At 47.4% G+C, this 26,790-nt stretch overlaps 1 protein-coding gene across 3 annotated transcripts in view; it reads left to right on the top strand.

The window, feature by feature from the left end:
* PRKCB (protein kinase C beta) overlaps nucleotides 1-26,790 on the top strand; it is a 326,959-nt gene that overhangs the window by 281,008 nt on the left and 19,161 nt on the right. For all 3 annotated transcript variants that reach the window (XM_044233161.1, XM_044233159.1, XM_044233160.1), the window contains 5 exons: nucleotides 468-530; nucleotides 5,835-5,973; nucleotides 15,005-15,085; nucleotides 15,375-15,482; nucleotides 20,333-20,473. In XM_044233161.1, coding sequence (XP_044089096.1) covers nucleotides 468-530; nucleotides 5,835-5,973; nucleotides 15,005-15,085; nucleotides 15,375-15,482; nucleotides 20,333-20,473 — 532 coding nt within the window. The remainder of the gene's footprint in view (nucleotides 1-467; nucleotides 531-5,834; nucleotides 5,974-15,004; nucleotides 15,086-15,374; nucleotides 15,483-20,332; nucleotides 20,474-26,790) is intronic.

Below are 26,790 nucleotides of genomic sequence, written 5' to 3'. Positions count from 1 at the left end.
TCATTTTTTTCTCACTGAGCCTCAATTCCTCCTTTAAGGAAAGAGGGAGGTACTAGGAGGACCTACCTCACAGGATGGTTGTTAGAATTGAATCAGAGAATTATCTACAGTTAGGGTAGGTAGATGGTGAGCCTTCAGCAGATGAGCTGGTAGTATTCGGATACTTGAACTTGCCTTGGACTGAAATTCCTTCTCCAGCCGGTCTGTCCTCCCCCACGGCCTCCTCCCCACCTCTCAGCCCACCCGGGTTCACCCTGAAGGCAGCCTTGTGGGTCTCTCAACCCTGTTCACTCGTCCACATCCCCCACCCCCGCACGTCGTGTTACGAGATGTGTGGCTGACCGTCCACGGTGGGACGTGGCTGCCCCACGCCTCGTTCAATTCTGTATTGAATTCTGAGGTTTTGCCAGGCATACGGTGTCCTTGAATCTCTCCATTGCTTTTTTTTTTTTTCCTCCTAATTTCAGATTTTACGCTGCAGAAATTGCCATCGGTCTGTTCTTCTTGCAGAGCAAGGGCATCATTTACCGGTAAGTGAGCACCAAACCCCTTCCATCCCCTCTTCTCCCTCGGCTCCTCCCTTCCCTGCCTCTTTCTTTAACTGCTTTTAAAATTAGAATCCCTGGTGGGGGAGGAATCCTCCAGTCCTGACTTGGGCATGTGTTCGCATCGCCCACTGCCCTGGCAGAGTTTGGGCAACTCTAGATGATGTTGGAAGATCACTATGGACCCCGCCACCGGTGATGGTTCGGAGCCTCCGATGGGCGACCCTTTGCTTGAAGGAGGGCAGGCTCACCAGTGGGGGGGCCCAGTGCTTCCTTCTCTTGCCTTGGGACCCCAAATCTGGGGAGCAAGCAGAGAATCTCGCCTGGCAGGATATGGTGGTTCCTATTATTATGAGATGATTTTTTTTTTTTTTTTTTTTTTTTTTGGCTACGTAACTACAATTTAGAAATGAATCTCTAAAATGCTTGCCCTGAAAGACAGGATTAAGTTCAGGACTTGGCATTTGCCCGTTTTTGGAGGAGCAAGTGTACGATCATAGCTGTACGAGTCATACCATTTTACATTTCACGCGAGGCAGGCGGCTAAGCCTGAGGCAGCTCTTTGTCTGGTCCGGGCTGTACGAACCTCCTCTCACCACACGGATGCCAACGGCAGAGGCGGTGCGGGCTTAGGCTGGTTGGTCACACAAGAGAGGCTGGCAGGGGCCCGGGGCTTCCAGAGGGCACTTGGCACGGGCGAAGGTCTGTCTAAGAGATCGTGAAGAGCCATAAAATTCCATGCCACTCGTGTAGCTGACGGACATTTACTAAAAGCCTACTATGTGCAAGGCACTCTTCTAGATGGTTCGGGCGCAGCAGGGAAGAAAACAGGCAAAATCTCCTGCCTTGTAAGACTTCAGCTGTAGTGGAGGGAGACGGAGATGAGGTCACAGAGATACAGTCTGTCATGTAGCAGTAAGCACTAGGGAGAAAAGCGGAGCAAGGGAGGGGGGCCGGCATGTGCCGGGTGGTGGCAGGGGCGCCTGTCACCCTGTGGAGGGCACGGGATGGACCGTCTTGCCGCAGCCGAAGGTCGTGGGGCCAAAAAGCGTAAGAAGATGTGCCCTGGTGGCCTCAAGGCAGACAGTGGAGCGGGGGCCGTGGGCACTGGTGGAACGGAGACGTGGCAGGTGGGCATCTTGCCAGAAGCCTTCAAAGTCCAGGGGCTTTTTTTAAGCCCCTTAAAGTGGTGATATGCATCTAGTGGTGGGGAGGGACAATCATCCTGGGGATGTAGAGTCCCTACTCGGCTTTGTTGTTCCTAGGAGCAGAGGGATGAAGGTCAGGAAGAGGATTGGTTTCACCTGCCACGTGGGCGAGGTCCGTGAAGAAACACAGAGAGAAAAAGAATTTTACACTGTAAATTGCATGCTCATTCTGGACATGCTTGGCCTCAATGAACCCATACCACAGTGTGTGCAAGAGACGCACTTGGGAAGCCTCTGATTCTGTTTCGTCTTTGCCCTAAGTGGGGGCATCTTGTGCCAAATAGCACTCTAGTGTTGAAGGGTACACGTCATCTTCCGTATGACATGACCCCTCGTTCAAGCCAGTCACTTCAGCAGGGGCTTAGCTGAAGGACGGGCATCCTGGGTAATCATTCACTCTACTTGATTTTCTCTTTATGTGCTGACATTAGAACCTTCCTCTTGGGCAGGATGGGGCTTGGCTATAATAGAACTGGCCGCTGAGGATTGCTGAGGAGATTAATGTGTGACTGCAGGTTAAGAGGAAGAAAATCCAGTCCCAGGGGAGGGGACGGGAAAGGACATAGAATTTCTTTGACAACTGGGGTGGGATTCAGCGTTGGGTTTCCTGTCTAGTAGGGTCGTGGGTTGGGGTCTGGGATCCAGGACCTTCGCCATTCCAGTCATAAAATTAAAGATTGGATTTCGGTGCTAAGACTTTGCCTACCTCAGAGCTCTCTCTACTAACACATTCTTCAGTCCTTCCTCAACTATTCATACTTTTTAGGGGGCACTAGTCTCTCTTTTAAGGCATTCAGCATCTGAATCCCTTTCATTCATGTGTAGGAACAAAATCCGTCTCCTGCTATATGGAAGGAAAATGCCAGATACTCTCACAGCCTCCCTGCGTCAAAGGCAGACACACAACCTAGGCTCTGACACTTGTCAGACTGACACAACACCATGAACCAGAAGTAGTGGCCAAGAAAGGCAGAGACTATAGAATCGAGAGTGGCCATAGAAATCAGCTACATCTAGTTTCTGGAAGCATGAGGAGAAGCGGTTCTTAGCAACAATATCCAGAGTCCAGCATTAGGGTTCATGGAACAGGATGGCTGTACCCAGTGGTGGCATCTGTGACACCTTCACTGGCCCAGCTCTGCATCACAACTAAGCATTGTTCCTGGCTGCCTCCCCTCTAAATCTTGATTCTCCAGCCGTCTAGGAAATTCTGTGGACTCCCAAGACCTTTTTTAACAACCCCTTTCCAGGTTGACATGGTTAGAGTTGATTTTTATTGCTCACAATCAAAACCCTTGGTTGAGACAGAGTTTGTGAAATTGATAATCGAATGAAAACCAGTAAAAAAAAAAAAATTACATGGCAGAAGATACATGAGATGCCCTTCATGTGGCAAGGTCTTTAAAAATGCTACACATCTCTCCCTCTTTCATTTACATCTCTAGTTAACTGGAGAATTCTTAAGAAGATGAAGAATTATGTTAGACTTGCCCTCTTTGAGGACTGTGGCTGGAGATGTTGGGTACAGGGGAGACAAAGATCCTTCCAATTTTCATGTCTTATTGATGGAGCACCATCCCTAGAATGTGTGATGGTTTTGCCTTTGATGGATTTCTGAAATGAAAACAATTGTTCCAACCCCTTTCTGCAGGATTATTCCATTGAACAAAATAATGCAGTAGACTATCAAAAAACATATGTGACAATGAATATGACTGGGTTGTCCCCCAGCTGCATAACCTGCTGGCTGTTGGCACCTGAAGCTCCTTTTCCCCCCTTTTTTCAGGTTTTATTTATTTATTTATATAGTGTGTGAGAGAGTGGGGGAGGAAGTTGAGGGAGGAGCAGAGGGAGAGGGAAAGAGAGAATCTCAAGCAGACTCCATGCTGAGCCTGGAGCCCGACATGGGGCTCAATCTCACGGCCCTGAGACCATGACCTGACCTGGAATCATGACTCAGATGCTTAACCAACTGAGCCACCCAGGCGCCCCCTGAAGCTCCTTTTCTAGAACACATAAAGCTGTCACCACTTTCCTAGTTTGCCCAGCTGCCTGTTTGGGGGCATGTGGTCAAACTGAGGGGAGCGTCATGGGTCTCTGTTAATCAAATCACATGTAGTCTGGCATGTTTTAGGGGAAGCAAATTGCTATAAAGTCCAGTGTAAGCTCAGAGCTGGCATTCAGAGACCACTGTGGCTTGTAGAAGGATGAAGGCTGGATATGGGTGGTACCATGGACAGCACCAAAGATCACTGTATGTTGCTATTGGCAAGTGGGGTGCAAGTGGGCCTCCCCTTGGATGACCAGACCTCACAGACGCAGATAGGAAATGCCAATGTCTTTTTTGCATTGTATTCTTTTAGTCAGAGGTGATGACAGCAACTCAATTCAAACTAACTCGTTAAAAGAGATATTTTTTAGCTGATATAACAAAAGTCCAGTAGACAGATCTGACTTTATGCCAGGATGGATCTGGGGGCTCAAATGTTATGAGTGCTCACTTTATCACCTTCCCTCCAAGTTCTGCTTTATCTCTACTAGCTTTCTTCTTTATCTGGTGACCGCTGGCACTTCCAGACTTCCGTTCTATCACCTGAGCAGCCCCGATGTAAAAAGAGCTCATCTCTTTCCTAACAATAGTGCCAGAGCCATTGCTCAATGGCTTTGATTAACTCATATTAGGTCACATGGCCATTCCTGGCACAGTCACTGTGACCAGCAGAATGAGGTTTTTCCAATGGCCAGGATAGGCCCCCATGACCACTCGTGGAGCCAGAAGCTAGGATCACTACCACCAACATTACATGGCTCGAGAATCAGGGAAGGATGGTCCTTCAAAGGAATATGCAGAGGCTGTCATCACAAGATGCTAAATTAGGCAGGGACCACAGATGTCCACCACCAAATGAAGGTGATTTAAGATAGGGATCTGAATTAAATAGTAGACCTCCTTACCTCTGAGGAGGTGACTCTACTGGACTCTACTGAGATTGAGAAAGACTGGCCCATAGATCACCACTGCTCATTGATACTGAAACACCAAGTGTTGACATTGGAGTAGATGTTTAGGGAGGAGGAAAGTGTGTTGATATTGAAGTAATCCAGTATGCTGGGAATGTGCAGGCATTGCTAAAAATAATCAAGCTCTCCTCATCAGCACAGATAAAATGGAAGAATGTGAGTGTAGCAGATGTCCTTTAGGTTAAAGTTCAAATGTTACCTCCATGGAGAGGACACCTTTCTGGCATCCTGTTTATAGAAACCTTCCCCAATTACTAATTCATCATCCTCTTCATTTTCTTCACACTGCCCATCAAAATCGATAGTAGTCATAAAATCAATAATCATGTAATAATTAGATAATATAATTAATAATTATGTAATAATTATAGATTTGGATACCTGTTAATTATCTTTTTTCCTATACTGGAATTTAATCTGAGTAAGAGCAAAATGTTCGTTTACCTTGTTACCTTTATATTCCCAGCCCCAAGCATAATGCCTGTCACATAGTAGATGTGCAACCCTTTTTTTTTTTTTTTTGAGTGAGAATCCATGGGAACTCTTGGGGTCATGTCCTAGGAATCAGCCTAGGAGAGCCTGGAGCACTTGAAACTAAATAAACTACTTTGCATCAGTTGTTTTTTTTTTTCCCCTCCTTGATCTTCAGAGATATTTTCAAAAAAATAATTTTGTGAAAAGTGTATCTTACTATGGAATCTAAGGGGTCCTTAAAGTACAAGCACTGACTCTTGAAATGCTCCTGGCTACAAGAGGCCTCTGTGGGTGTTCTGCTCTTTACTGAGCTTCCTGTGACTCTCTCCTCTCAGAGCTGCTGTCTCATTGTGTCCTCGTGACACGCTTGGCACAGCTGGGTCTGTAGAAAAAGAGAAACAGACAAGTTTGTGGACCCCTCTTTATCGGCCAGATAATAAACTATCAGAGGGCAAGGGCCAGCTCATACTCACTCCTATGCTTCCCCAACACCTCGCACTGTTTTGCACATCCTGAGTGGCTGGCTGTTGGTTGACTTGAAATAAATAGCATTTGTTAAATCCTTATATTTTTATGTCTGCTGCAGTGACCTCAAACTTGACAATGTGATGCTGGATTCAGAGGGCCACATCAAGATTGCTGATTTTGGCATGTGTAAGGAAAACATCTGGGATGGGGTGACCACCAAGACATTCTGTGGAACTCCAGACTACATTGCCCCTGAGGTAAGAGCTGACGGGACCCCTAACACATGTCTCTGTTGCGTTGATGTCTCCCCTGTACCCTCAATGACCATATCAGAGCTGGGAAAGGGCCGGGGGGTACCTGGCAAGCAAACCTCAGGCTAGTCCTTCTCCTGTACTCTAAATCGTTCCTTGGAGATCACACATGCAAATTAACTTTGCACGCATCCAGAAGCTCAGGCCCAAAATACATCAAGGTTTGGGGGAAAATTTAAATAAAACTCAAAAAGAACCATCCACCACACATCAGGAAAATTCTTCAAGCTGCTACGGCTCATGGCCATATGATACTGCCTCCTTATGACATTGAAATGTTCGTTAAGAGGAGGGAAAGAGAGAGAGGGCTTTCCTGAGCTGACATATGACACAGGTTCTATGTACTGATACTAAACCCTGAAAGACTTAGAATTTTTCTTTCTGTGAGTAAGATATAAATGAAAGGGAAAAGATTTAATTCTGGCACCTCCCCCTCCCTTCCCAAAGGAAACGGTCAGTTGCAGAATGGATTTCCCCAACATGTCATGGTACCGAATTTGTGCCAGATGATAGCCTTCCCTTTTCTCTGAATTGGTGCTTAGAGAAGTGGCATTTTGCAATCTGTTACTAGATTTTTAAGGAAAGGAACTGAGGATGTGGCACAGAGTTTTGGAAATGGGTATTCTAGAATTCTTTTCTTGACTGTCAGTCACTTATTTGGAACAATGGTGATGGGAGGCCACCATGTACCTAAATAATTGGCCACAAAATTTAGAACCTGCATACTCTTTTACCAGAGCAGTTCTTCTGGGAACTTGGCTTGTAACACACAACACACACACACACACACACACACACACACACACACACAGCTGAAATGATATGTGTTCAAAATCCATTCTTCATTACAGTGCTGTTTTTAAATAACGAAAAGTAGGAAACAGCCTCGGTGACTACCAGTAAGAAAAGGGTTAGCTAAAATATGGTACATTCACATAAGAAGTACCATGGAGCTCTTATGTACTAACTGGAACGATGTCTGGATAATAGACTGAATTATTTATAGTATGAAACACGCCATCAATTTAATTAAAAAAAACTGAGTTTGAGATATGGAAAGATCTTTGAAACATATTGTTAAGAGAAAAAAGTCAACGTAAGTGAACAACTCTATGCCAACAAGCTAGACAACCTTGAAGAAATGGAAAAATTTTTAGAAACCTGCAACTTAATAAGACTGAATCGGGAAGAAATAGAAAATCTGAATAGACCAATTACTGGTAAGGAGATAGAATAAGGAAGAAAAAAAATCTCCCAACGAAGAAAAGTCCAGGACTAGATGGCTTCACTGGTGAATTTTACCAAGTATTCAAAGAAAAATTAACACCAATTTTTTTTCTGAAAAATCAAAGGAGAGAAGATTCCCAAACTATTTTTACAAGGTTAGCATTATTCTAATACCAAAAGCAGAAGAGTACACTACTAGAAAAGAAACCACAGACCAATATCCCTGATGGATATTGATATAAAATTAGTAGATTGAATTCAGGAGCACATGAAAAGGATCATTCACCATGATCAAGTGGGATTTATTCCTGGGATGCAAGGATGACTCAACATATGCAAATCAGTCACTGTAATACATCACTAATAGAATAAAAGAAAAGAATCACGTCATTTTTATAGATGCAGAAAAAAACAGGGATAAGACAATGGTGCCCATTCTTGCAACTCTCATGCAACATGGAACCAGAAGCCCTAGCCAGAGCAATCAGGCAAGAAAAATAAATAAAAGTATCAGAATTAGAAAGGAAGACGTAAAAACGGTCTCTGTTTGCATCTGACATGATTCTATATGTAGAAGATCCTAAAGACTCAACCAAAAGTGTTAGATCTAATCAATGAATTCAGTAAAGTTACAAGATACAGTATTAGGATGCAAATATCAGGAGCATTTTTATAAACTGACAACAGATTTTCCGAAAATGAAATAAAGAAATGGATCCCGTTTACAATACCTCAAAATCAATAAAATACTTAGGAATAAATTTAACTAAGGAGATGAAATATTTCTACTCTGAAAACTACAAGACATTGCCAGAAGAAATTGAAGAAGATACAAATAAATGGAAAGACATCCCATGTTCATGAATTAGAAGAATTAATTTTGTTAAAATGTCAATACTACCAAAAGCCATCAATAGATTCAGTACAATCTCTACCAGGATTTCAACTGCATTTTTGACAGAGGTAAAAAAAAAAAAAAAAAAAACAAAAAAAAAAAACCACTGTCTATATTTATGTGGAATCACAAAAGACACTGAATAGCCAAAGATTTGAGAAAGAAAGGGGTGCCTGATTGGCTCAGTCAGTTAAGTGTCAGACTCTTGATTTTGGCTCAGGTCATGATCTTAGGGTTGTGAGATCGAGCCCCATGTCAGGCTCCTCAGAAGCCTGCTTAAGATTCTCTCTCTCCCTCTCCCTCTGCCCCACCTTCTTCCCCACTCATGTGCATTCTATCTTGCTCTCTGAAAAGAAAAGGAGGGACGCCTGGGTGGCGCAGTTGGTTGGACGACTGCCTTCGGCTCAGGTCATGATCCTGGAGTTCCCGGGATCGAGTCCCACATCGGGCTCCCAGCTCCATGGGGAGTCTGCTTCGCTCTCTGACCTTCTCCTCGCTCATGCTCTCTCTCACTGTCTCTCTCTCTCAAATAAATAAATAAAATCTTAAAAAAAAAAAAAGGAAAGAAAAAAATGATAAAAAAAGAAAGAACAAAGCAGGAGGCATTATACTATTGGTTTGAAGCTATACTATAAAGTTATAGTCATTAAACAATATGGTATTGGCCTAAAAACAGGTTAAGTAGACGGACGGAACAGAATCAAGAGCCCTAGGGGCACCTGGGTGGCTTAGTGGGTTAAAGCCTCTGCTTTCAGGTCAGGTCGGAGTCCTGGGGTCCTGGGATCAAGCCGTGCATCAGGCTCTCTGCTCAGCGAGAAGTCTACTTCCCCCCACCCTCTCTCTGCCTGCCTCTCTGCCTATTTGTGATCTCTGTCTGTCAAGTAAATAAATAAAATACTAAAAAAAAAAAAAAACACAAAACAAAACCTAAGCATATGTGGTCAACTAATGTTTGACAAGGAAGCCAAGAATACTCAATGGAGAAGACAGTCTCTTTAATAAACAGTGCTGAGATATTTGGGTATTCATATGCAAAAGAATGAGACTGGATGTATCCTACACCACTCAACAATTAACTCAAAGTGGTACTAATGACCTAAATGTAAGACCTGAAACCGTGAAACTCCTAGAAGAAAACAAAGAGCAAACTCCTCAATGTGGGTCTTGGTCATGGTATTTAGGATATAACACCTGAAGCATAAGCAACAAAATCAAAACAAGTATGACCAGATCAAAGTAAAAACCTTCTGCACACCAAAGGAAATCACAAACAAAGTGAGAGAAGAACCTATGGAATGGGAAAAAGCATTTGTAAATCATATATCTGGAAGGCGTTGATATCCAAACTATGTAAAGAACTCATACAACTCAACAGCAAACAAAACAGAACAAATACCCCAGTTAAAAATGAACAAAGGACCCAAATAGACATTTCTCTAAAAAAAAAAAAAAAAATACATACATACATACATACATACAAAACAGGTACAGGAAGAGATGCTCAGCATCACTCATCATTAGGGAGATGCAAATGGAAACCACAATGAGATGATCCCCTCACACCTGTTAGGATGGCCATTGTCAAAAAGACAAAAGATAACGCGTACTGGCAAGGGCGTGGAAAAGAGACAAACTTGTGATTGTTGGTGGGACTGTTAATTGGTGCAGCCGCTCTGGAAAACAGTGTGGAGGATCTTCAAAAAATAAAAATAAAAAAAATTTAAAATAGAGCTACCCTATGACCCAGTGATTCCACTTTTGGGACTATATCCAAAGAGGGGGGGGAAACACACATACTAATTCAAAAAGGTGTCAGCACTCCCGTGTTTATTGTAGCATTATTTATAAGACATGGAAACAACCTAAGTGTCCATGAATGGATGAATGGATAAAGAAGTTGTGGTGTATATACACAATGGACTATAATTCAGCCATAGAAAACAAATGGACCTTGAAGGCATTATGCTAAGTCAGAGAAAGATAAATACTGTATGATCTCATTTACATGTGGAATCCTGAAAAAAGAAAATAGAAAACCAAACTCAGAGAAAAAGAGATCAGACTTGTGGTTCCCCAAGGTGGAAGATGAGGAGGGGGTTGCGGGAGGGGGGTCAAGAGGCACAAACTTCTAGTTGTAAGCGAAATAAGGGGTAAGGATATAATGTCCAACATGATGCCTGTAACAAACACTGCTCTGTGATACATAAGAATGTTAAGAGAATAAATACTGAGTTCTCATCACAAGGGAGAAAACTTTTTTCTTTTTTTCCTTTTTTTTCTTTTTATTGTATCTATATGAGAAAGTGGATGTTAGTTGAACTGATTTTAATCATTTTCACAATATATGTAAATCATACCATCTTGCTATATTCCTTAAACTTGTACAGTGATGTCTGTCGACTTTTTCTCCATAAACCTGGGTGTGTGTGGGGGGGGGTGGATTCAAGGTACAAACTATTCAATACAACAGGATACCATATATGGAAACAATGACAATACATAGAACACTGCTATATGTTTCCTGTGAGTGTGGAGAAATACATGTAAAAGCATAGAAAATCTGGAAGATTCCAGACTCATTTGATAACAGTGGTTATTTCTGAGGGTAAGAGCATAGTAAAGAGAAATTTAGCCCAGTCTGTTTGTTGTGTGCATTTTCCACAAGGTAAACATATTTGTGTATTACTTGACTAATTAAAAGTGATCTTTTTAAAAGAAATCCTTTATAGATTTCCCCTACTATCGACCATAGAGCATTCCTGTGAAAACCTTTGTGAGCCAAAACGGTGTGAAGCGAAGAAGCAGTTTTGTTTTTGTTTTGTTTTCTAAGATTTTATTTGTTTGGCAGAGAGATAGAGAGAGGTCACAAGTAAGCAGAGAGGCAGGGAGAGGGAGGGAAGCAGGCTCCCTGCTGAGCAGAGAGCCCGATTCGGGCCTCGATCCCAGGACCCTGGGATCATGACCTGAGCCGAAGGCAGAGGCTTAACCCACTGAGCCACCCCGGCGCCCCTGAAGAAGCAGCTTTTTACGGGGAAAAAAATATATATATTTAGTGTTCTCAGACTCAAGAAATAACCTCTTGGGCTTTTCTGATACCCGAGGACACATCTGGCTAGCGGATGCATAAAATAAATTGAAATCAAACACAGATGCTGACACCACTCAGAGCTATGGCCGCTCCATACTGGGTGTTGTTCCCTAGGAAGGAGCTCGGTGGCGCCATTCTCCGGGCCTCCTTAGGGACTCCCTGCAAACCAAACGCAGAACTCTCTTTTCACTTTTTGCCTTTATCCTCTCCAGATTTCCTTTGGTTAACGCACACGGGTCCTAATATAGTCTTTCATAAAAGCTATGTAGTAGAAGGCAAACTTTAGAAAAGCCGGGAACGCTCGTATTAGAAGGCAGTGGTGTTTCCCCGACAGGTCCTACCTCAGTTTATTACCATTTTGTTAAGTAGTTAGGGCGTCAGACGATTCCTTGATCTGCCATGAGTTCAGTAATCTCTGGTTCACTGTCACCAGGGGTGCTTTTAAACTGTAGGCTGCCCAGGCATTAGCCAATATCAGCTGAATCCGCATCTCTGTGGGGAGGACCCCATAGCTGTGATTTTCCAGAATTCCTGGGGGTTTCGATGCACTAGACACGTGGAGTGTTGTTCCTGGGGAAGCCGCTCCCTGGGACAGCCCCATGATGGAAGAAATAAGCAGGGGTCCAGCTTTCACCCTGGCTCTGCCGTTAACTAACCACCTCACCTTCTGGCAATTTCTTTCACCTCCCGGGCTCTATTTTCCTTTGTAAAAGGATTAACTTGTAAGGTTGTCATGAGGATCCAATAAGACAGGAAGTACTTGAAAGGTGTGGAAACACTTTCAATGAGTGTTCTCACAGAAAGCGCCCCTTCGGTCCCTCACGGTTTAATTCTCCTCAGAGGGTGTTTCTGACGTTAGGGTGGAAGCAGACGGAGTTCAACAAAGGGACATTCGTTTCACAGCCAAATTTGCTCGGACGCCTTCGTTGAGTAAAACAACCACTGAATGAGAGAGAACCTTTTAGTTACAGATAACATTTTGAGGACATAATGTGTGAGAAGCACACATTTCTCTTTCATCCTCAGAAAACCCTATGACATGGATATTATAAAATTCCTTTTGTCAGGAAGGAAACGGAGACATCAAGAAGTTACATAACCTCGCCCGGGGTCACACAAATCAAAATAGCAATCAGGATTCAAAGTCGGGGTGGTCTGACCCGCTCGTCTCTTCCCTGAAGCGTTGCTACAGATCACCTTTTAAACCCCTCGACACAGTTGACTTGAAAGAAGGATGGCCACGTGGCTATTCTAGACTTTGCCGTGCTCTGGCAATTTGGTAATAAATATGGAAAACCTTAAAACCATATACACCATTGCGGAGGATGTGAGCAGACCTCTTTGCAAAGAAGACATCCAGATGGCCAACAGACCCATGAAAAGGTACTCAGCATCACTCAGCATCAGAGAAATACAACTCAAAACCATGATGAGATGCCGCCTCACACCTGTCAGAACGGCTAAAATCAATGACACAAGAAGCAACAGGTGCTCGTGAGGATGTGGAGAAAGGGGAACCCTCTTCCCCTGTTGGGGGGAGTGCAGATGGGTGCAGCCACTGGGGTAAGCAGTATGGAGGGTCACCAAAAACTTAAAAATAGAACTACCCTATGATGCAGTCATTGCACCAATGGATCTTTACCCCAAAGATACCAGAACACTAATTCAAAGGGATACATGTACTTCTGTGTTTATTGCAACATTATTTAAAATAGCCAGACAGGGGCACCTGGGTGGCTCTCTGGTGAAGCGTCTGCCTTCGGCTCAGGTCATGATCCCAGGGTCCTGGGATCGAGTCCCCGCATCGGGCTCCCTGCCCTGGGGGAAGCCTGCTTCTTGCTCTCCCAATCCCCCTGCCTGTGTTCCCTCTCTCATTGTGTGTCTCTCTGTCAAATAAATAAATAAATAAAATATTTTTTTAAAGAAAGGCAGACAAAGGACGTAGCCCAAGTGTCCATCAGTAGATGAATAGGTCAACAAGACGTGAGCTCTTGTGCGCGCGCTCTCTCTCTCTGGGATGTGATTCAGCCAGAAAAAGAATGAAATTTTGCCCTTTGCAATGACATGGGTGGAGCTAGAGAGGATAATGCTAAGCGAAATAAGAGAAAGACAATTATCATATGATCTCACACGTATGTGGAATTGAAGGAACAAAACAAAGGAGCAAAGGGGGAGAAAGGGGTGACAAAGCAAGAAACAGGCTCTTAATTATACAGCACAAACAGATGAGGGGGGGGATTGCGTGAAAGACGTGATGGGGATTAAAGCGAAGAACATCTATCCTGATGAAAAATAAAAATAACTTCGAAAGACTACAGATTTTTAAAAAGATCTTAAATTTAAAAAAATTTTTTAAGAAAAATTCAAAAATGTTTAAAAACTACCATTTGATCCACTAATGTTATTTTGAGGAATTTTTCCGAAGGAAATAATTGGACAAATGTCCATATACCCAGTTATAAGGTTCCGTATCGGAGCATCAGAAGAAACCTGATCAGTTGGGAACTGGCAAAGTAGATTTTGGTATATCCATCCAATGGAATGCCGGGCAGAGGCCAGAATGGGCTACTTCATTAAAATTCCACATATTAACGTGTTTGTGTTCATGTAAAACACACGCATGTGCGCACTTTACTATATATTAATAAAAAAGACTCTAAGAGGAAATAGAACGAAAGAGCTATCATTTTTCTCTTGATGAATGATTATAGGTAATTTTAGTTGTGTTCTCTTAGCTTGTCTATTTATTTATTTATTCATTGCTTATTGGTATTTTCAAATACCTAGTGAAACAGTAAAATACTATTACAACTTTTTAACTTAAGATTCTTTAATTGTGGTAAAAAGAATAAAAATAAGATTTGCCGGGATGCCTGGGTGGCTCAGTCGATTAAGCCGCTGCTGGCTCAGGTCATGATCCCAGGGTCCTGGGATCGAGTCCCACATCGGGCTCCTTGCTCCGCAGGGAGCCTGCCTCCCCCTGTGCCTCTGCCTGCCTCTCTGCCTGCCCGTTCTCTCTCTATCTCTCTGACAAATAAATAAAATCTTTAAAAAAAAAAAGATTTAGCGTCATAACCTTCCCGAAGTATACAGTTCAGTAGTGTGAAGCGCATTCCTGTGGTCATGTAAAGATTATTACTTTTGTCCCAAGAAACAAAGACGGTTTTCCTTCTCAAGGATGACACACTCACTGTATGGAAATTAACAAGAACACACCGTGCTAAGTGCTTTGGAAAGGCGATGTGGCATCCAAAAATGTTTTCCCCATACCTGCAGGCCCCCGGTAAAGGTGATCCATCTTCCCAAGGTGGGTAGGTGGACACTGGGCTCCTTAGTCACTCTTTCTTTCTTTCTTTTTTTTTTTTTTTTTTTAAGATTTTATTTATTTACCTGACAGAGATCACAAGCAGGCAGAGAAGCAGGCAGAGAGAGAGGAGGAAGCAGGCTCCCCACTGAGCAGAGAGCCCGATGTGGGGCTGGATCCCAGAACCCTGGGATCATGACCTGAGCCGAAGGCAGAGGCTTTAACCCACTGAGCCACCCAGGCGCCCCCTTAGTCACTCTTTTTGACAGTGGCCCACATCTGGGACTGTAACAGTTGACTTAATCCTTCATAGTAGGCAGATGGCAGGCCAAGGAAGAGCTCCCCCTCCTCCTCCCAGCCCCAGGATGCTCCACGCTTACTAAAAGGAGTGAGCTGAGCGTTCGGTCTCCAGCCTTGGCGAGAACCTGCCCGCCTCCCTGATGGAATGGCTTCTGTTTTCCAGATCATTGCCTACCAGCCCTACGGGAAGTCTGTGGATTGGTGGGCCTTCGGAGTCCTGCTGTATGAGATGCTGGCTGGACAGGTAATTGAATTTTAAGTGATTTGCAGTGAAAGTCCTCCCCTACCCCCATCTGCGTGGTTTCTCTAGAAGAAGGGTGTCTACTTGATACCGGACTCTAGGTTGGAAGCCCTGTGACTTCCACAGCCTTGGGGTTACCCAAGTCTTTAGAATGTTTTTCCTAATCTTTTTCCTGGAAGCTTCTGAGTGAAAGGAGAATGTTTTCTCAGGGAAAAGGGCCCGGTGGTTCGGGGCAAATGGGGAGGGTTTTAGGCAGGATCCTTGTCCTCCCTCACTGTCCTCTGTCCCACAGGCACCCTTTGAAGGCGAGGATGAGGATGAGCTCTTCCAGTCCATCATGGAACACAACGTGGCTTACCCCAAGTCCATGTCCAAGGAAGCTGTGGCCATCTGCAAAGGGGTGAGTGAGCCCCTGAAAGCTTGGGGCCAGGACCACCGCATGCGGAGAAGGCAGGCTGTGCCCTGCCCGAGGACACCTCACCAGGGGGAGGGTGGGGGTGGGGAGATGGAGACTGAACTCTGCCCCTCCCCCCACTTGCCTGCCTGTGAGCCTGGCGTGCACCTGCTACCTCCTGGAGCAAAAGGAGCTTTTTTCCAGTCTGCACCCAAGCACTGGCGAGGTCTGCCGGCAGCTGTATCTTGCTGCTGGCTGGGCTCCAGGCGCTAGCCCGCACAGGGGAATGCATATCGGATGAATGAGATAGGAAATGCAGAGACCTTGCCAAAGAGCTGGAACCCGTGGGAAAGGGTACGAGAGGTCGGCAATGCCCATCTGACAACCTTGCCCTTCTCTGCGGCTTATGTGTGTGGCTAATATGAACAGCGTGTAACTTCTGTCCTATGAGAATATCACAAAAGACTGAGTTTAAGGGATTCTCTGCATAAGCTGACCCAAGGGTAGTGCCTTCAGAACCCCTAGTCCCCCCCCGCCAACAAATGGCTGAAAATCACATGCATTTTGTACATGGCAGTGGTTGCAGACAGGCAGAGCCTGTGTTTGCCAGTGAGGATTGCTTTGTTATGCACCTGCCCCTGGGCCACGAAGTGCTCACAGTGACCTGGCAGAGACCCTGGAGATCAGCTGTCCTCACCTTTCGTGCCATCACAATGACCTGAAGTACTTCTTCAGATCATACAAAACCTCAGGCTCACCCTGGAGATGGTCTGGACATCAGTATTTTGCAGAAGTCCCTGGGTAGCTTAAAAACCACTCCCTTTAAATCGGTTATCCAGATGTGGTAGCGTTTCAGCTCTGATGCAGGTGAGCAGGCAGTGCTGGGAAAGCCCCAGAGAATATGGTCCTCGGAGGCTGCCTTTATGAAGTATTCAGTCTCCCACCAGTTGGGGGGCACAGGCGCATTCTCAAGGTTAGGGCGTGGCCATGCCTTCCCAGTGGGTTCCCACCTGTGCGTCTGAAGAAACCGGGGCTGCTGGCCCTAGATCCTCGGGGTATTTGTAGGTTTCCCACTGCCCAATCCAGCCCTACTCTTTCTGGCCCGAGTCAGATGCCCCGTGAGCTAGGCTAGGTGCAGAAAAGCTGGACTATTCAAGCAGTTTGTAAAAGCTGGGCCAACGTCTCCATCTAGAGCACCTCATCAACACCACCTGGATCCTCACTCCTGGTGAATCACTAGCCCAGTGTAAGGTCAGTGCAGAACCCCCCCTAGACATAGTCTCGTGGGGGAGGAAGAGTGGGTGGAGGTCATACACTGAGCTTTTAGTTTGTTTAATAATGGCCAGCGTTTCAAGAGCAGGGCATTTCCCAGAAACATTAACTTTCCAGTTTCTCTTGAAAAGTCTGATCTCACCATGCTGGTCTGTCATTCCTATAAAGAAAGCATCAGCCAGCTGGGTGGGAAGCCCAAGTACCCTTTAGATAGGGCATGCCCTCTCTCCAGTTTGCAGAACTCTCCATCTGGCCCGGTTCCATCTGGGCTCAAATCTTGGTCCCGGCATTATTAGCCCTATAGTTGTGGGTAAGTCCCTCACCCTTGCCTGTGGACCAAGGCTAGTGATAGTACGGATCGAATGAGTCAATGCAAGTGAACCCCTTACAACAGAGCCTGGTTCTTACAACAGAGCATGGGCCATTGTGATTGTTATTACTAATACTGTGTACTACTATGTTACCTGCCAGGCCTCTCTTGGCCTTTAAATATGCATACACAGCAATAGGAATTTTTTATTTTTTATTTTTATTTTTTTAAAGATTTTATTTATTTATTTGACAGAGAGAGGGAGAGAGATCACAAGTAGGCAGAGAGGCAGGCAGAGAGGGAGGGGGAAGCAGGCTCCCCCCTGAGCAGAGAGCCCGACATGGGGCTTGATCCCAGGACCCTGGGATCATGACCTGAGCCGAAGGCAGAGGCTTAACCCACTGAGCCACCCGGGCGCTCCCTACAATAGGAATTTTTTAAGTGGGGGTTTGGGAGATTGAGACCCTCTGCTCATCTCGACACTTCTGCTTCCTTGGTGTGTGGTCCTATTTTGCACCTCTGGGCTTCTGTTTCTTTATCCCTAAAAATGGAATACTACTACTCATGGAACAGAGGTTTTTGAGAGCATTAAATCAGGTAACAGAAAGCTCCTTGTGTAGTATCGGCACATAGTAGGTGCTTAATTAATATGTGCTCAAGACCTTCCCCCTCCCCACTCTGTCCTGCCCGGACAGCTGGGGGGAGCTAAGTGGGTCATGGAGGAGAGAGGATTTTCCAGGTCAGTTGCATTCAGCTTCAGCTCCAATTAGCGGTTTCCCTGGTAGAGCAGATTTCTATTAATTTAGGACCCATAACCTTCAGGATTAACTGGTGTGACTTTCTTACCCGTGGGTTCGAGGACCTTTCTGAGTTGAGCGGGCGGAGTCCAGTGTGGGCTCTTTCTTCAAGGCTGAGGCTCCAAAGAAGAAGGGTTGTGCAAGCCAACAGCAAATGCTGCCTCCCGAGCAGCGGGCCCCAGGGAAAGCGTCTGGGTGATCAGAGATGGAACAGTGATTAAATCCAGCTGTCTGCATGGCTTCGGGCGCATCGGCTCCGAGCGCGGTAACTGGGCAGAGACTCGCGTTAGGAGTGCCGGGTGACTTTGCAGTGGCATTTCTTCGCTTGGCATCCTCGTCCTTGCACGGAAATGGAGCTAGGCTTTTGAAGCCCGTTCCGTTCTGATTGAAAGGTCCTTTATATATCCATCCCATTAAAGAACGTATTTGCTACCAGAAAAAAAAAATTAGTATGACTTTGCTCAGATTGCCACTCCCACTTTGAACAAACTTAAAGCAGACAGAAGCCCCCAGTTGGCCACACCTTAGCATGAAAACAAGCAGATCGCACGGCACAGAGCAGCGAGAGTTCTGGATCGGGCAGATCTGCTTCAAAGCTCGGTCTGCTACTTAGCTGTGTGCCTCTGGGCAAATGACTTCTTCTCTGGACCCAGTTTCTTATCTGGGAAATGAGGATAATAGCTGTCAAATGAAAATAAAGATGGCAGAGGAATGCCTAGGAAGCCTCGAGCGCAGAGCCTAGGCGCAGAGGAAGTACTCCGTACACAGAGGGCGTCCCGTGATGCCCTAATGTTAGTGGTAGTGCTAACCAGAACCTCGTAGCCCTTTCTTTCCTCCTATCCTAATCCTACACAAATGTCAGGGCTTGGTCCAATGTGCTTGCCCTTCCTGACCAAGCCAAGCCACAGATATCCCTGGGGAGCCCACCTTGGAAGGGCTCTCTCGTTAAAAACCCAAGTTCGGGAGTGGGCAGACATGAGATCGAGTCCCACCTCTGCCACTCCCTGTCTCTCCATGTCCTTGCTAGCTGTTTCCTATCTCTGAGTGTCAATTGCCTTGTCATTGGAATTGGAAAAATAATATGCCCACCTCGTTGAGCTATTGTGAGAATTAGGTAAGATCGTGCGTAACACCTCAGGATAGAAGTGCCTGGTGATCTTCCCCCTGGCGTGTAAAGCGTATATGGAGAATATGTGTGTTTGTGTGTATATAGGGGGATAGTTTCCGATGACAAGTTACCTGGAAGCAGGAATCCTGACAGTGTTCCTCTCCTTGCCATGATCCACAAATCCTGGGCACAGTCTAAGGTCTCCGGCATCATGGTGTCTGGTCAGCTCTGGGAAGCTTCTTGGTCTCGTATGGTCCAGTTGCTTGTTTTTCCTCTTTGAGGCCTTCTTGTTGGTTTGGGGTTTTGTTTTTTGTTTGCTCGTTTGTTAGTTTTTTAGATCACAACCCCTCCGTCTTTGCTCTTGGTGCATTTGCTCGAGTCTCAAGATCAGAGAGATTTTCCTGCTGCTTTGGATTCATTGACGAGAGGAGGTCTGGCTGGTTTCATCTTGGAGCCTCTATCCGTCTTGTTATTTAGCACCGGCTCAGAGACCCAAAGATGGAGGGTTTTGATAATTAAGTAATTTAAATGGAACACCAGAGAAACCTCAGCGGAGTTTTGTGTAATGTGTGAGACAAGCAGAATGAGCTGGGCTGGGTGTTGACTATTTAATGAGCTTTCAGAATGTAATTACTTGAAACTTGGGCCCATTCGACTAATATTTTTTTTTCTTCTGTTTTGTCCTTTTCACAAGTGCTTTACTGAGAAATGCAAATATTATCAGAATGAATGTGGCCTTTGCTTTGGTCACACTCCAGCTTCCTCGGGGTGGGAGGTGGGGGAATTTGAAGATATTGAAACTGTTCTCATTAAATGCCCCAGTAATTGCGTAAAACTCGTTCTTCAACAAGAATGCATCTGGTGACATTTCTCACTTAAAGTTCAGGACCACATTGAGGCTCAGGTTCGATTAACCGTAAGCGATCTTGCTTTGGGAAAAGCAGCAGTGTTGTTGGGTCCTCCGATCACAAAGACCTCACTGATGGGGCGCCTGGGTGGTTTAGTGGGTTAAAGCCTCTGCCTTCGGCTCAGGTCATGATCTCAAGGTCCTGGGATGGAGCCCCGCATCGGGCTCTCTGCTCCGCGGGGAGCCTGCTTCCCCCTCTCTCTCTGCCTGCTGCCCTGCCTACTTGCGATCTCTGTCAAATAAATAAATAAAATCTTTTAAAAAAAAATAAAAACAAACACACACAAAAAAACAAAAACCAAAGACCTCCCTGGAAAATTATTGTCTGGGACCGAAAGCCAGCAGTAAGAATGGAGACTCTCGTGGCGCCCTCCTCCCTAATTCCCGGGAGTCATCCCCTCTGGGCGGCTTATGCATCCTCCCCAGAAGTTCATTAAATTCAGCCTTTCTCTTCTCTTGAAGCTGATGACCAAACACCCGGGCAAACGCCTGGGGTGCGGACCCGAAGGTGAACGCGACATCAAGGAGCACGCGTTTTTCCGGTATATTGATTGGGAGAAACTGGAGCGCAAAGAGATCCAGCCCCCGTACAAGCCGAAAGCCGTAAGTAAACCGGCCTCTCGGACTCTTGGATGCACACACATGACACGCGCTGTCCTCTCCCGGTGTGTGTGCCCGCGGTGCTCTGAGACATCGATGCTTCTACCCGAGCACGTCTGTACGTGGAGGCACACCGTCACCGGGTACAAAACCGGAGCGCTCTCCGTCCACGCAGCCCGGCCTCTAGGAAGGCAGGAAGGACGGTGGCCCCCAGGCTTCTGTGTAATCGATTCAGTTATGGTTAATGGTCTTCGCCGATGGTTTGGTTTTTTTTTTTTTTTTTGGAGAGGGTCCTTTGGCCAGCGGAATTCAGATCCGGTTTTGGACAGGGACGCGGAGTCTCATTTTGCCCTTGTTCTTTCCTTGGTTCGACTGTGTCGCTTTCTCCTCATCCCGACATTGAAAAGGTCATGTTGTTTACCTCCGCGGGATTTAAATGTAATCCCGAAACGTACACCGCGTCTGAGTCAGTGAATCAGACGGCCCCACCGGCCAGCTCCCACCCGAGACAAAACAGAAGGAAGCAAAAGCTGGCGGCTGCTCCTAGACCTCCTGGAGGCTCGGAGTGCTGTCCTGGCTTTGAGGACAAGACGAAAAGCCTCCTTCCCAGTCCTGTGCACCCGGGAGGGTTTCCCTTCCCCAAAGACTCAGCGGGAGTCCTTGTCAGCCCCCGGGGAGGAGGAGTTCACACTGAATTTTACCGAGCTGCAATTCCCCAGACAGGCTGTTTCTTGGTTAGATTAAGAAGGGAGACCCCGTGACTTCGTGATGGGCTGGGAAGCGTGCTCCGGAGGCTGAACTGTGCACGTAAATGTCGTCCCCGAAACCCGACCTTGTGAGCTCCGTGATGACAAGGGTAGTTATTTTGCTGTTAGGAATTCTTGGTCCCTTATTCTGTGCCGGGCACCACGTGAAGGGCGCCGTGTGTGGCTTCTGAGGAGATCCTCACAGCAAGCTTTGGCGGAGGCAGGAGGGAGGTTCAGAGAGGTTAAGCGCTCTGTCCGGGGTCACTCAGCCCCCGTGTGATGAAGCGGGGATCCGGACCTCACACAGTCCCACTCTGTTCGAGGGGGATCACAGTGCCCAGGGGGCAAAGGGCACGCAGGACGGAGAAAGCCCCCCCAGCCCCCCACCCCCGCCTGTTGTTTCTTACATCTGCCTGATGCCGCAGCTTCCCCTCCACCCCGCGCCATTAGCTTCTGCCTTCCCAGCTCCCCAATGCGTCCTGCGTCTCTCTGGGCACTCCCTGGGGTCAGGAAGCCTGGTTATTTGGAGACAGCCAGTGGCACCCAGCCCTTCCAGCTGTTGCAAGTGTACAAGCTGGTGTCAACTCAGCTTGCCCAGAACCGCTATCCCCCTGAGCCTTTCTCTGCAGCACGTCCTGCGGACCTTTGCAGATACTGGTCTTAACACTCCTGAATCCTGTGCTCTCCAGGCCAAACACCCCCACGCCCTTCCCCCTCCCCCGCCCCCCTCCCCCCCGCACACACACCCCTTCCACCTGCAAGCATGTCCCAGGTGACGTCACCTCCCGATGCCTAGCGTCTTCCAGGCCATCAGCACAATATTTTTAACAGTGTCTGGCCCTCGAATGAATACAGTGGGCCCCACCGACCATCTCTTGATCATTCTGGAGCTGGTGAACTTGGAGGAGTCCGGGCTCCTCTCTGCTCCCCTGTTTCATCCTCTGTGATGTGGCGACGTTAACAGTCCCTACATCAGAGGACCATCGTGATGCCCGATGCCCTCACGGCCGGCCGGGCGCATAGCTGGCACCCTGGGACAGTTGATCGTTATTCTCGCTAGCCGGGTCACATGTCGGTCCACGTCTTGGGTGTGGGGTCTTTGAGGGGTTGAACAGTGTTGAGGCCTCCTGCTGCTCTTCCGTGCGATGGTGCGTCCATGTGTGCACTTGGGGCCAGAGAGGGACTGTACCGGGCAGTGTCCTCACTTCTTTTTATTTTAAGATTTTATTTATTCATGTGACAGACGGAGATCACAAGTAAGCAGAGAGGCAGGCAGAGAGAGAGAGAGAAGAGGAAGCAGGCTCCCTGCGGAGCAGACAGCCAGAAGTGGGGCTCGATCCCAGGGTCCTGGGATCATGACCTGAGCCGAAGGCAGAAGCTAGTGTCGTCGCTTCTAATGAACCATTTGGTGAAAGATTAAAATGGCAGCTTGGGAGACAAGAACAGGTTGTCTGTTCAGGAAACTGGGAGCTCAGAGACGGGACGCAAAACTGACTTGGGCTTTGTGGGGCTGTTCATGAGGTCTCAAAATGGGCACCTTTCCCCTCCTCCTCACTTGGCCAGAGGAGGGTTGCAAATACCCCGTCTTCACGAGTGTTGAACCCATTGCCATGACAGGGACCGTTCATTCTTTAGTTGTAGACCAGTGGTTTTCAAAGGGGGCTCCCCAGACCAGCAGTATCCCCTGGGAATACTAAAATGCTCAGGCCCCTCCTCAGAAACCCTGACTCAGTAGCCCTGGCGGTGGGGAACTCCAGGTGAATCTGACGTGCCCCAGGCTGATAGTCTCTGCTGTGGACTTCAGTGTTAAAACCGCAGGCAGATGAGCTGAGCTGAGGCCAGGGGAGGGGAGGGGTGCACAGAGGAAGAGGAAGAAGCAGATTCTGTGCTGAACTTGGAGCCCAGTGTGGGGCTCAATCCCAGGACCCCAGGATCATGACCTGAGCTGAAAGCAGACACCTAACCGACTCAGCCACCCAGGTGCCCCAGGAGGGGAAAAACCTCTTGAAGAGGAAGACATTGGTTCTCATCTAGTCTGGGTGACAGGTGGGGACTATTCTGAGAACAGGTGACAGGCTCAGGTGCCTTAGAAGCCAGGCAGATCATGTAAAGAGGAGAGGGGGGTGGCTGGGGACAGCGGCAGACTGAGAGCTGGGTGCTTGTCTCCAGCGGCATGGTTGCAGACCCTACTGCCCGTTACTAATTATTGTAATACTGTTTGACATCATCCATAAGAACAGCTGCCTTTCTCTGAGCATCTTCTACAAGCCAAGCACTGGGCTGGCCAGGTCAGTCCTGCAGGAGGCAGGCTCCTCATACCCCCATCCTCATCAGGACTTTTGTATGCGATCTCTATCTTTTGGTGTATCAGCAACACGTTTTTAAAAATTAAACACCTGGGGCGCCTGGGTGGCTCAGTGGGTTAAGCCGCTGCTGTGGCTCAGGTCATGATCTCAGTGTCCTGGGATCGAGCCCCGCATTGGGCTCTTAGCTCAGCAGGGAGCCTGTTTCTCTCTCTCTGCCTGACTCTGTGCCTACTTGTGATCTCTCTGTCAAATAAATAAATAAAATCTTTAAAAAAAAATTTAAACACCATTCAGGCCCAATTAAACACAGCCACAAGTCACATGTGGCCCATGGACTCAGTGTATACAGTAGTTGGGTAGTGATTGCTCAGAGTCAGATTGACATTTAACTGGTTCCTGTTAATACTGGTTATTTACCCCTGAGTCTATTCCAACTGGGTAAATATCTTGGAACTTCCAGCTCAGCGATAACGAGTATAAAAGATCTAACCAGTGCCTGGCTCATAGAAGATACTCAGAAAAAAGTAGCTGTTCTTATCCTAGATACTATAAAAATACCACAATAATTAGGAAGGATCAAGAGGATCCTTGACTGTTCTGCGTTTGATAGGATTTCCAATCAACTGATGTCTTGAATTCCCTCTCGTGGGTTTAACTTTGACTTTCAAAGCACAGTGATTGGACTGGGCTGTATTCTTCAGGATGTTGCACCACCAGCAATGAGGGAAAGCCAGCATGGCCCTTGCTCCCTGACACTGAGCTAGAAATAATAATTATGGGGGTGCCTAAGTGGCTTAGTGGGTTAAGCGTCTGTCTTCGGCTCAGGTCACGATCCCAGGGTCCTGGGATCAAGCCCCTCATGGGCCTCCCTGCTCAGCGGGAAGCCTGCTTCTCCCTCTCCTCCGGATTGTGCTCTCTCTTGCTATCTCTGCTGCTGCTCTCTCTCTCGCTCTCCAATAAATAAAATCTTTAAAAAGGAAGGAATAATCATGGATATACCGCCCCCTCTTTCGAGTCAACCTGCACATATGCCTTTGTAGCTGTGGACGCCGGCCTCAGAGTCCTCACCCCCTCTCAGGGATCTCCCATTTCCCCTTCCACTCACATCCCGGAGGGCCCGCGGCAAGGGTGTGCAGAGTGCCATGGGCCTTGCGGGTGATTACAAGGCCTGCGTGCATCTGTCTGCGTTCCTGATTCACCCGTGCTATTAACTGGAGTGCAGCAGGCAAAAAATCACAGGCAAGAACAGAGGGTTCGATTCAAACATCAGTGAAGGGTGCTTCACTGATGGTACTGGAGGTTCAGACCATGAGCTTTGAGGTTGTTCCCAGTGCTGACTTTTATTATGGCGAGGAGCCGATTGCAGGGCCCTCTTCCGAACCGCGGAGACCCACCAGCGTTGGTGTGTTGTAATTGACCTGAGTAACTTGGCTACCTGTGCATCCGATGGCGTCCCTCTTGCTCAAAGCTTCCCTGCTGGCTCTCAGCTGCCCCCAGAATAATGCGGACTCTTCCGGAGCAGGGATAGCCTCCCCGGCTCTGTCTGTGCACAGTGGAGCATCTGCGACGTCCATGCCCTTCCCCAGGCTACGCCCGCCTCCAGCCCCATCCCTCGCGGGGCCTTGCTCCTTCCCCCTCGCCGAGGCTCTTCCTGATTCCCGGGGCTGGATCACCCGCTAGTGTCCCATCCACAAACGCATCACACTCTATTGTAATTGCTTGTTCAGTGCGATGTCTGTCTTCTTGACTAGATTGAAAGGTTGTGACTATCTTTGTCAGTGTTGACTCCCCGTGCTTAGCAGAAGGCTTCGCACCTAGCAGGTGCTTAATGATTTTTCCCAAATAAATGAATGAAGCCATGAACGGTTGAAACATACGAGGCTGAGGCTCTGCGCGGAGAAACGTACGGGGTTCTTTAGGGCTGTGCCTCGGAACAGGGTGTGTTTGTCTCCCGCCTTCGTTTTCACATGTGCTGGGATGCTGCTGGGCCAGGGACGACACTCGGCGTGGCTAGGGCTACAGTGTGGTCCCACGGGGAGTGGCAGTCCCTGTAACGGTTGGTGTGCCACACAGGAAGGTGAAGGCCATACTGAAGGGCTACATGAGCCTCAGTATGGAGCGTGCTGGTGAATGTGGTGCAGAATGTGCAATGTGTTCTGGTTCTGTCCCTTTGGGATGTTATCCGGCGCTCCAGGTCATCTCAGTAGCCAGTGTTTATTGACATTAGGGACCCTCCCAGGTGCTGAAGACACAGAAGTAAAATTAATATAATTTCCTGCTCTCGTGGAACTTCTATTTTAGAGGGAGTGGGCAAGTAATAAACACAGAAATCAGCAAATATGTTAGAAGTAGACAAGCATTGTGGAGGAAGCCAAAGCAGAGTTGGGGATGGCGAGAGCTGGGCTGGGGAGAGGTTGATTTTAAACAGGGTGGATGGAAAGCCTCACTGACATTTCAGCAGAGTTGGGAGGAAGGTGAGGGAGGGAGGGAGCTGTGTGAATATCTTGGGAGCGGAGAATGGTTTGAGTGGTAATTGCAGGTGCAAAGGCCCTGAGGCAGGATCTTGCCTGGCATTGGTCGAGGAAGAGCATAGAATCCAAGTGTTGAGCCTAGTGAGGGTGAGGGGGAAAAGGTGGTGACATCAGTTAGGCCACAGGAGGATCTTTGGCTTTTACTCCGTGCTAAGCTGGGCAGCCTTTGGAGGGCCCTGAGCAGAGAAATGACATGATCCGACTTCGGGTTTTAAAAGCATCACTCTGACTATTGTATGTGCAAGGGCAAGATCAGGAGACTGGTCTGAGGCTCCTGCGGCAATCCAGGTGGGAGGCAGCTGGCACTCGGACGGGACGGAGCTGCTGAGGGCCTCCATGCTGTGTTCATCTTGGCCTCCCTCACCCTCCCCCGTTCCTGGCAGGATGCTCAGTAATTACCCCAGGGGGCATGAAGGAAGGGTTGAGGGAGAATCCCTTCAGACTGCCTGCCTAGCTGCTCCTCGAGTGTAGTGTGGGAGCAAGCTGCTGCTGGTGGCGAAAGGCAGGATGAATGAAAGAAATATGTTGTCCTGGAAGCTTCCGGAGTCCCAAGGGCCGGCTTACAGGGCCCAGAGCAGGGCGTGGCTGTACAGTGGGTTGTTCCCTCTCGTGTCCGTGTGAGTTATAGGGTGGTGCGAATTATAGGGAGGTTCCTTGTGCTGAGGGTGACAGCCAGGGTGTCCCTGGGTCTGGACCAGCAGCTCGGAATTTGGCTGTGCTGTCACAGAGGGGGCACG

Source organism: Neovison vison, chromosome 14 (genome assembly GCF_020171115.1).
Source record: "Neovison vison isolate M4711 chromosome 14, ASM_NN_V1, whole genome shotgun sequence".
Lineage (NCBI taxonomy): Eukaryota > Metazoa > Chordata > Mammalia > Carnivora > Mustelidae > Neogale > Neogale vison.
Note: the sequence above shows the minus strand (reverse complement) of the source record. Positions and strands in the feature narration are given on the sequence as shown.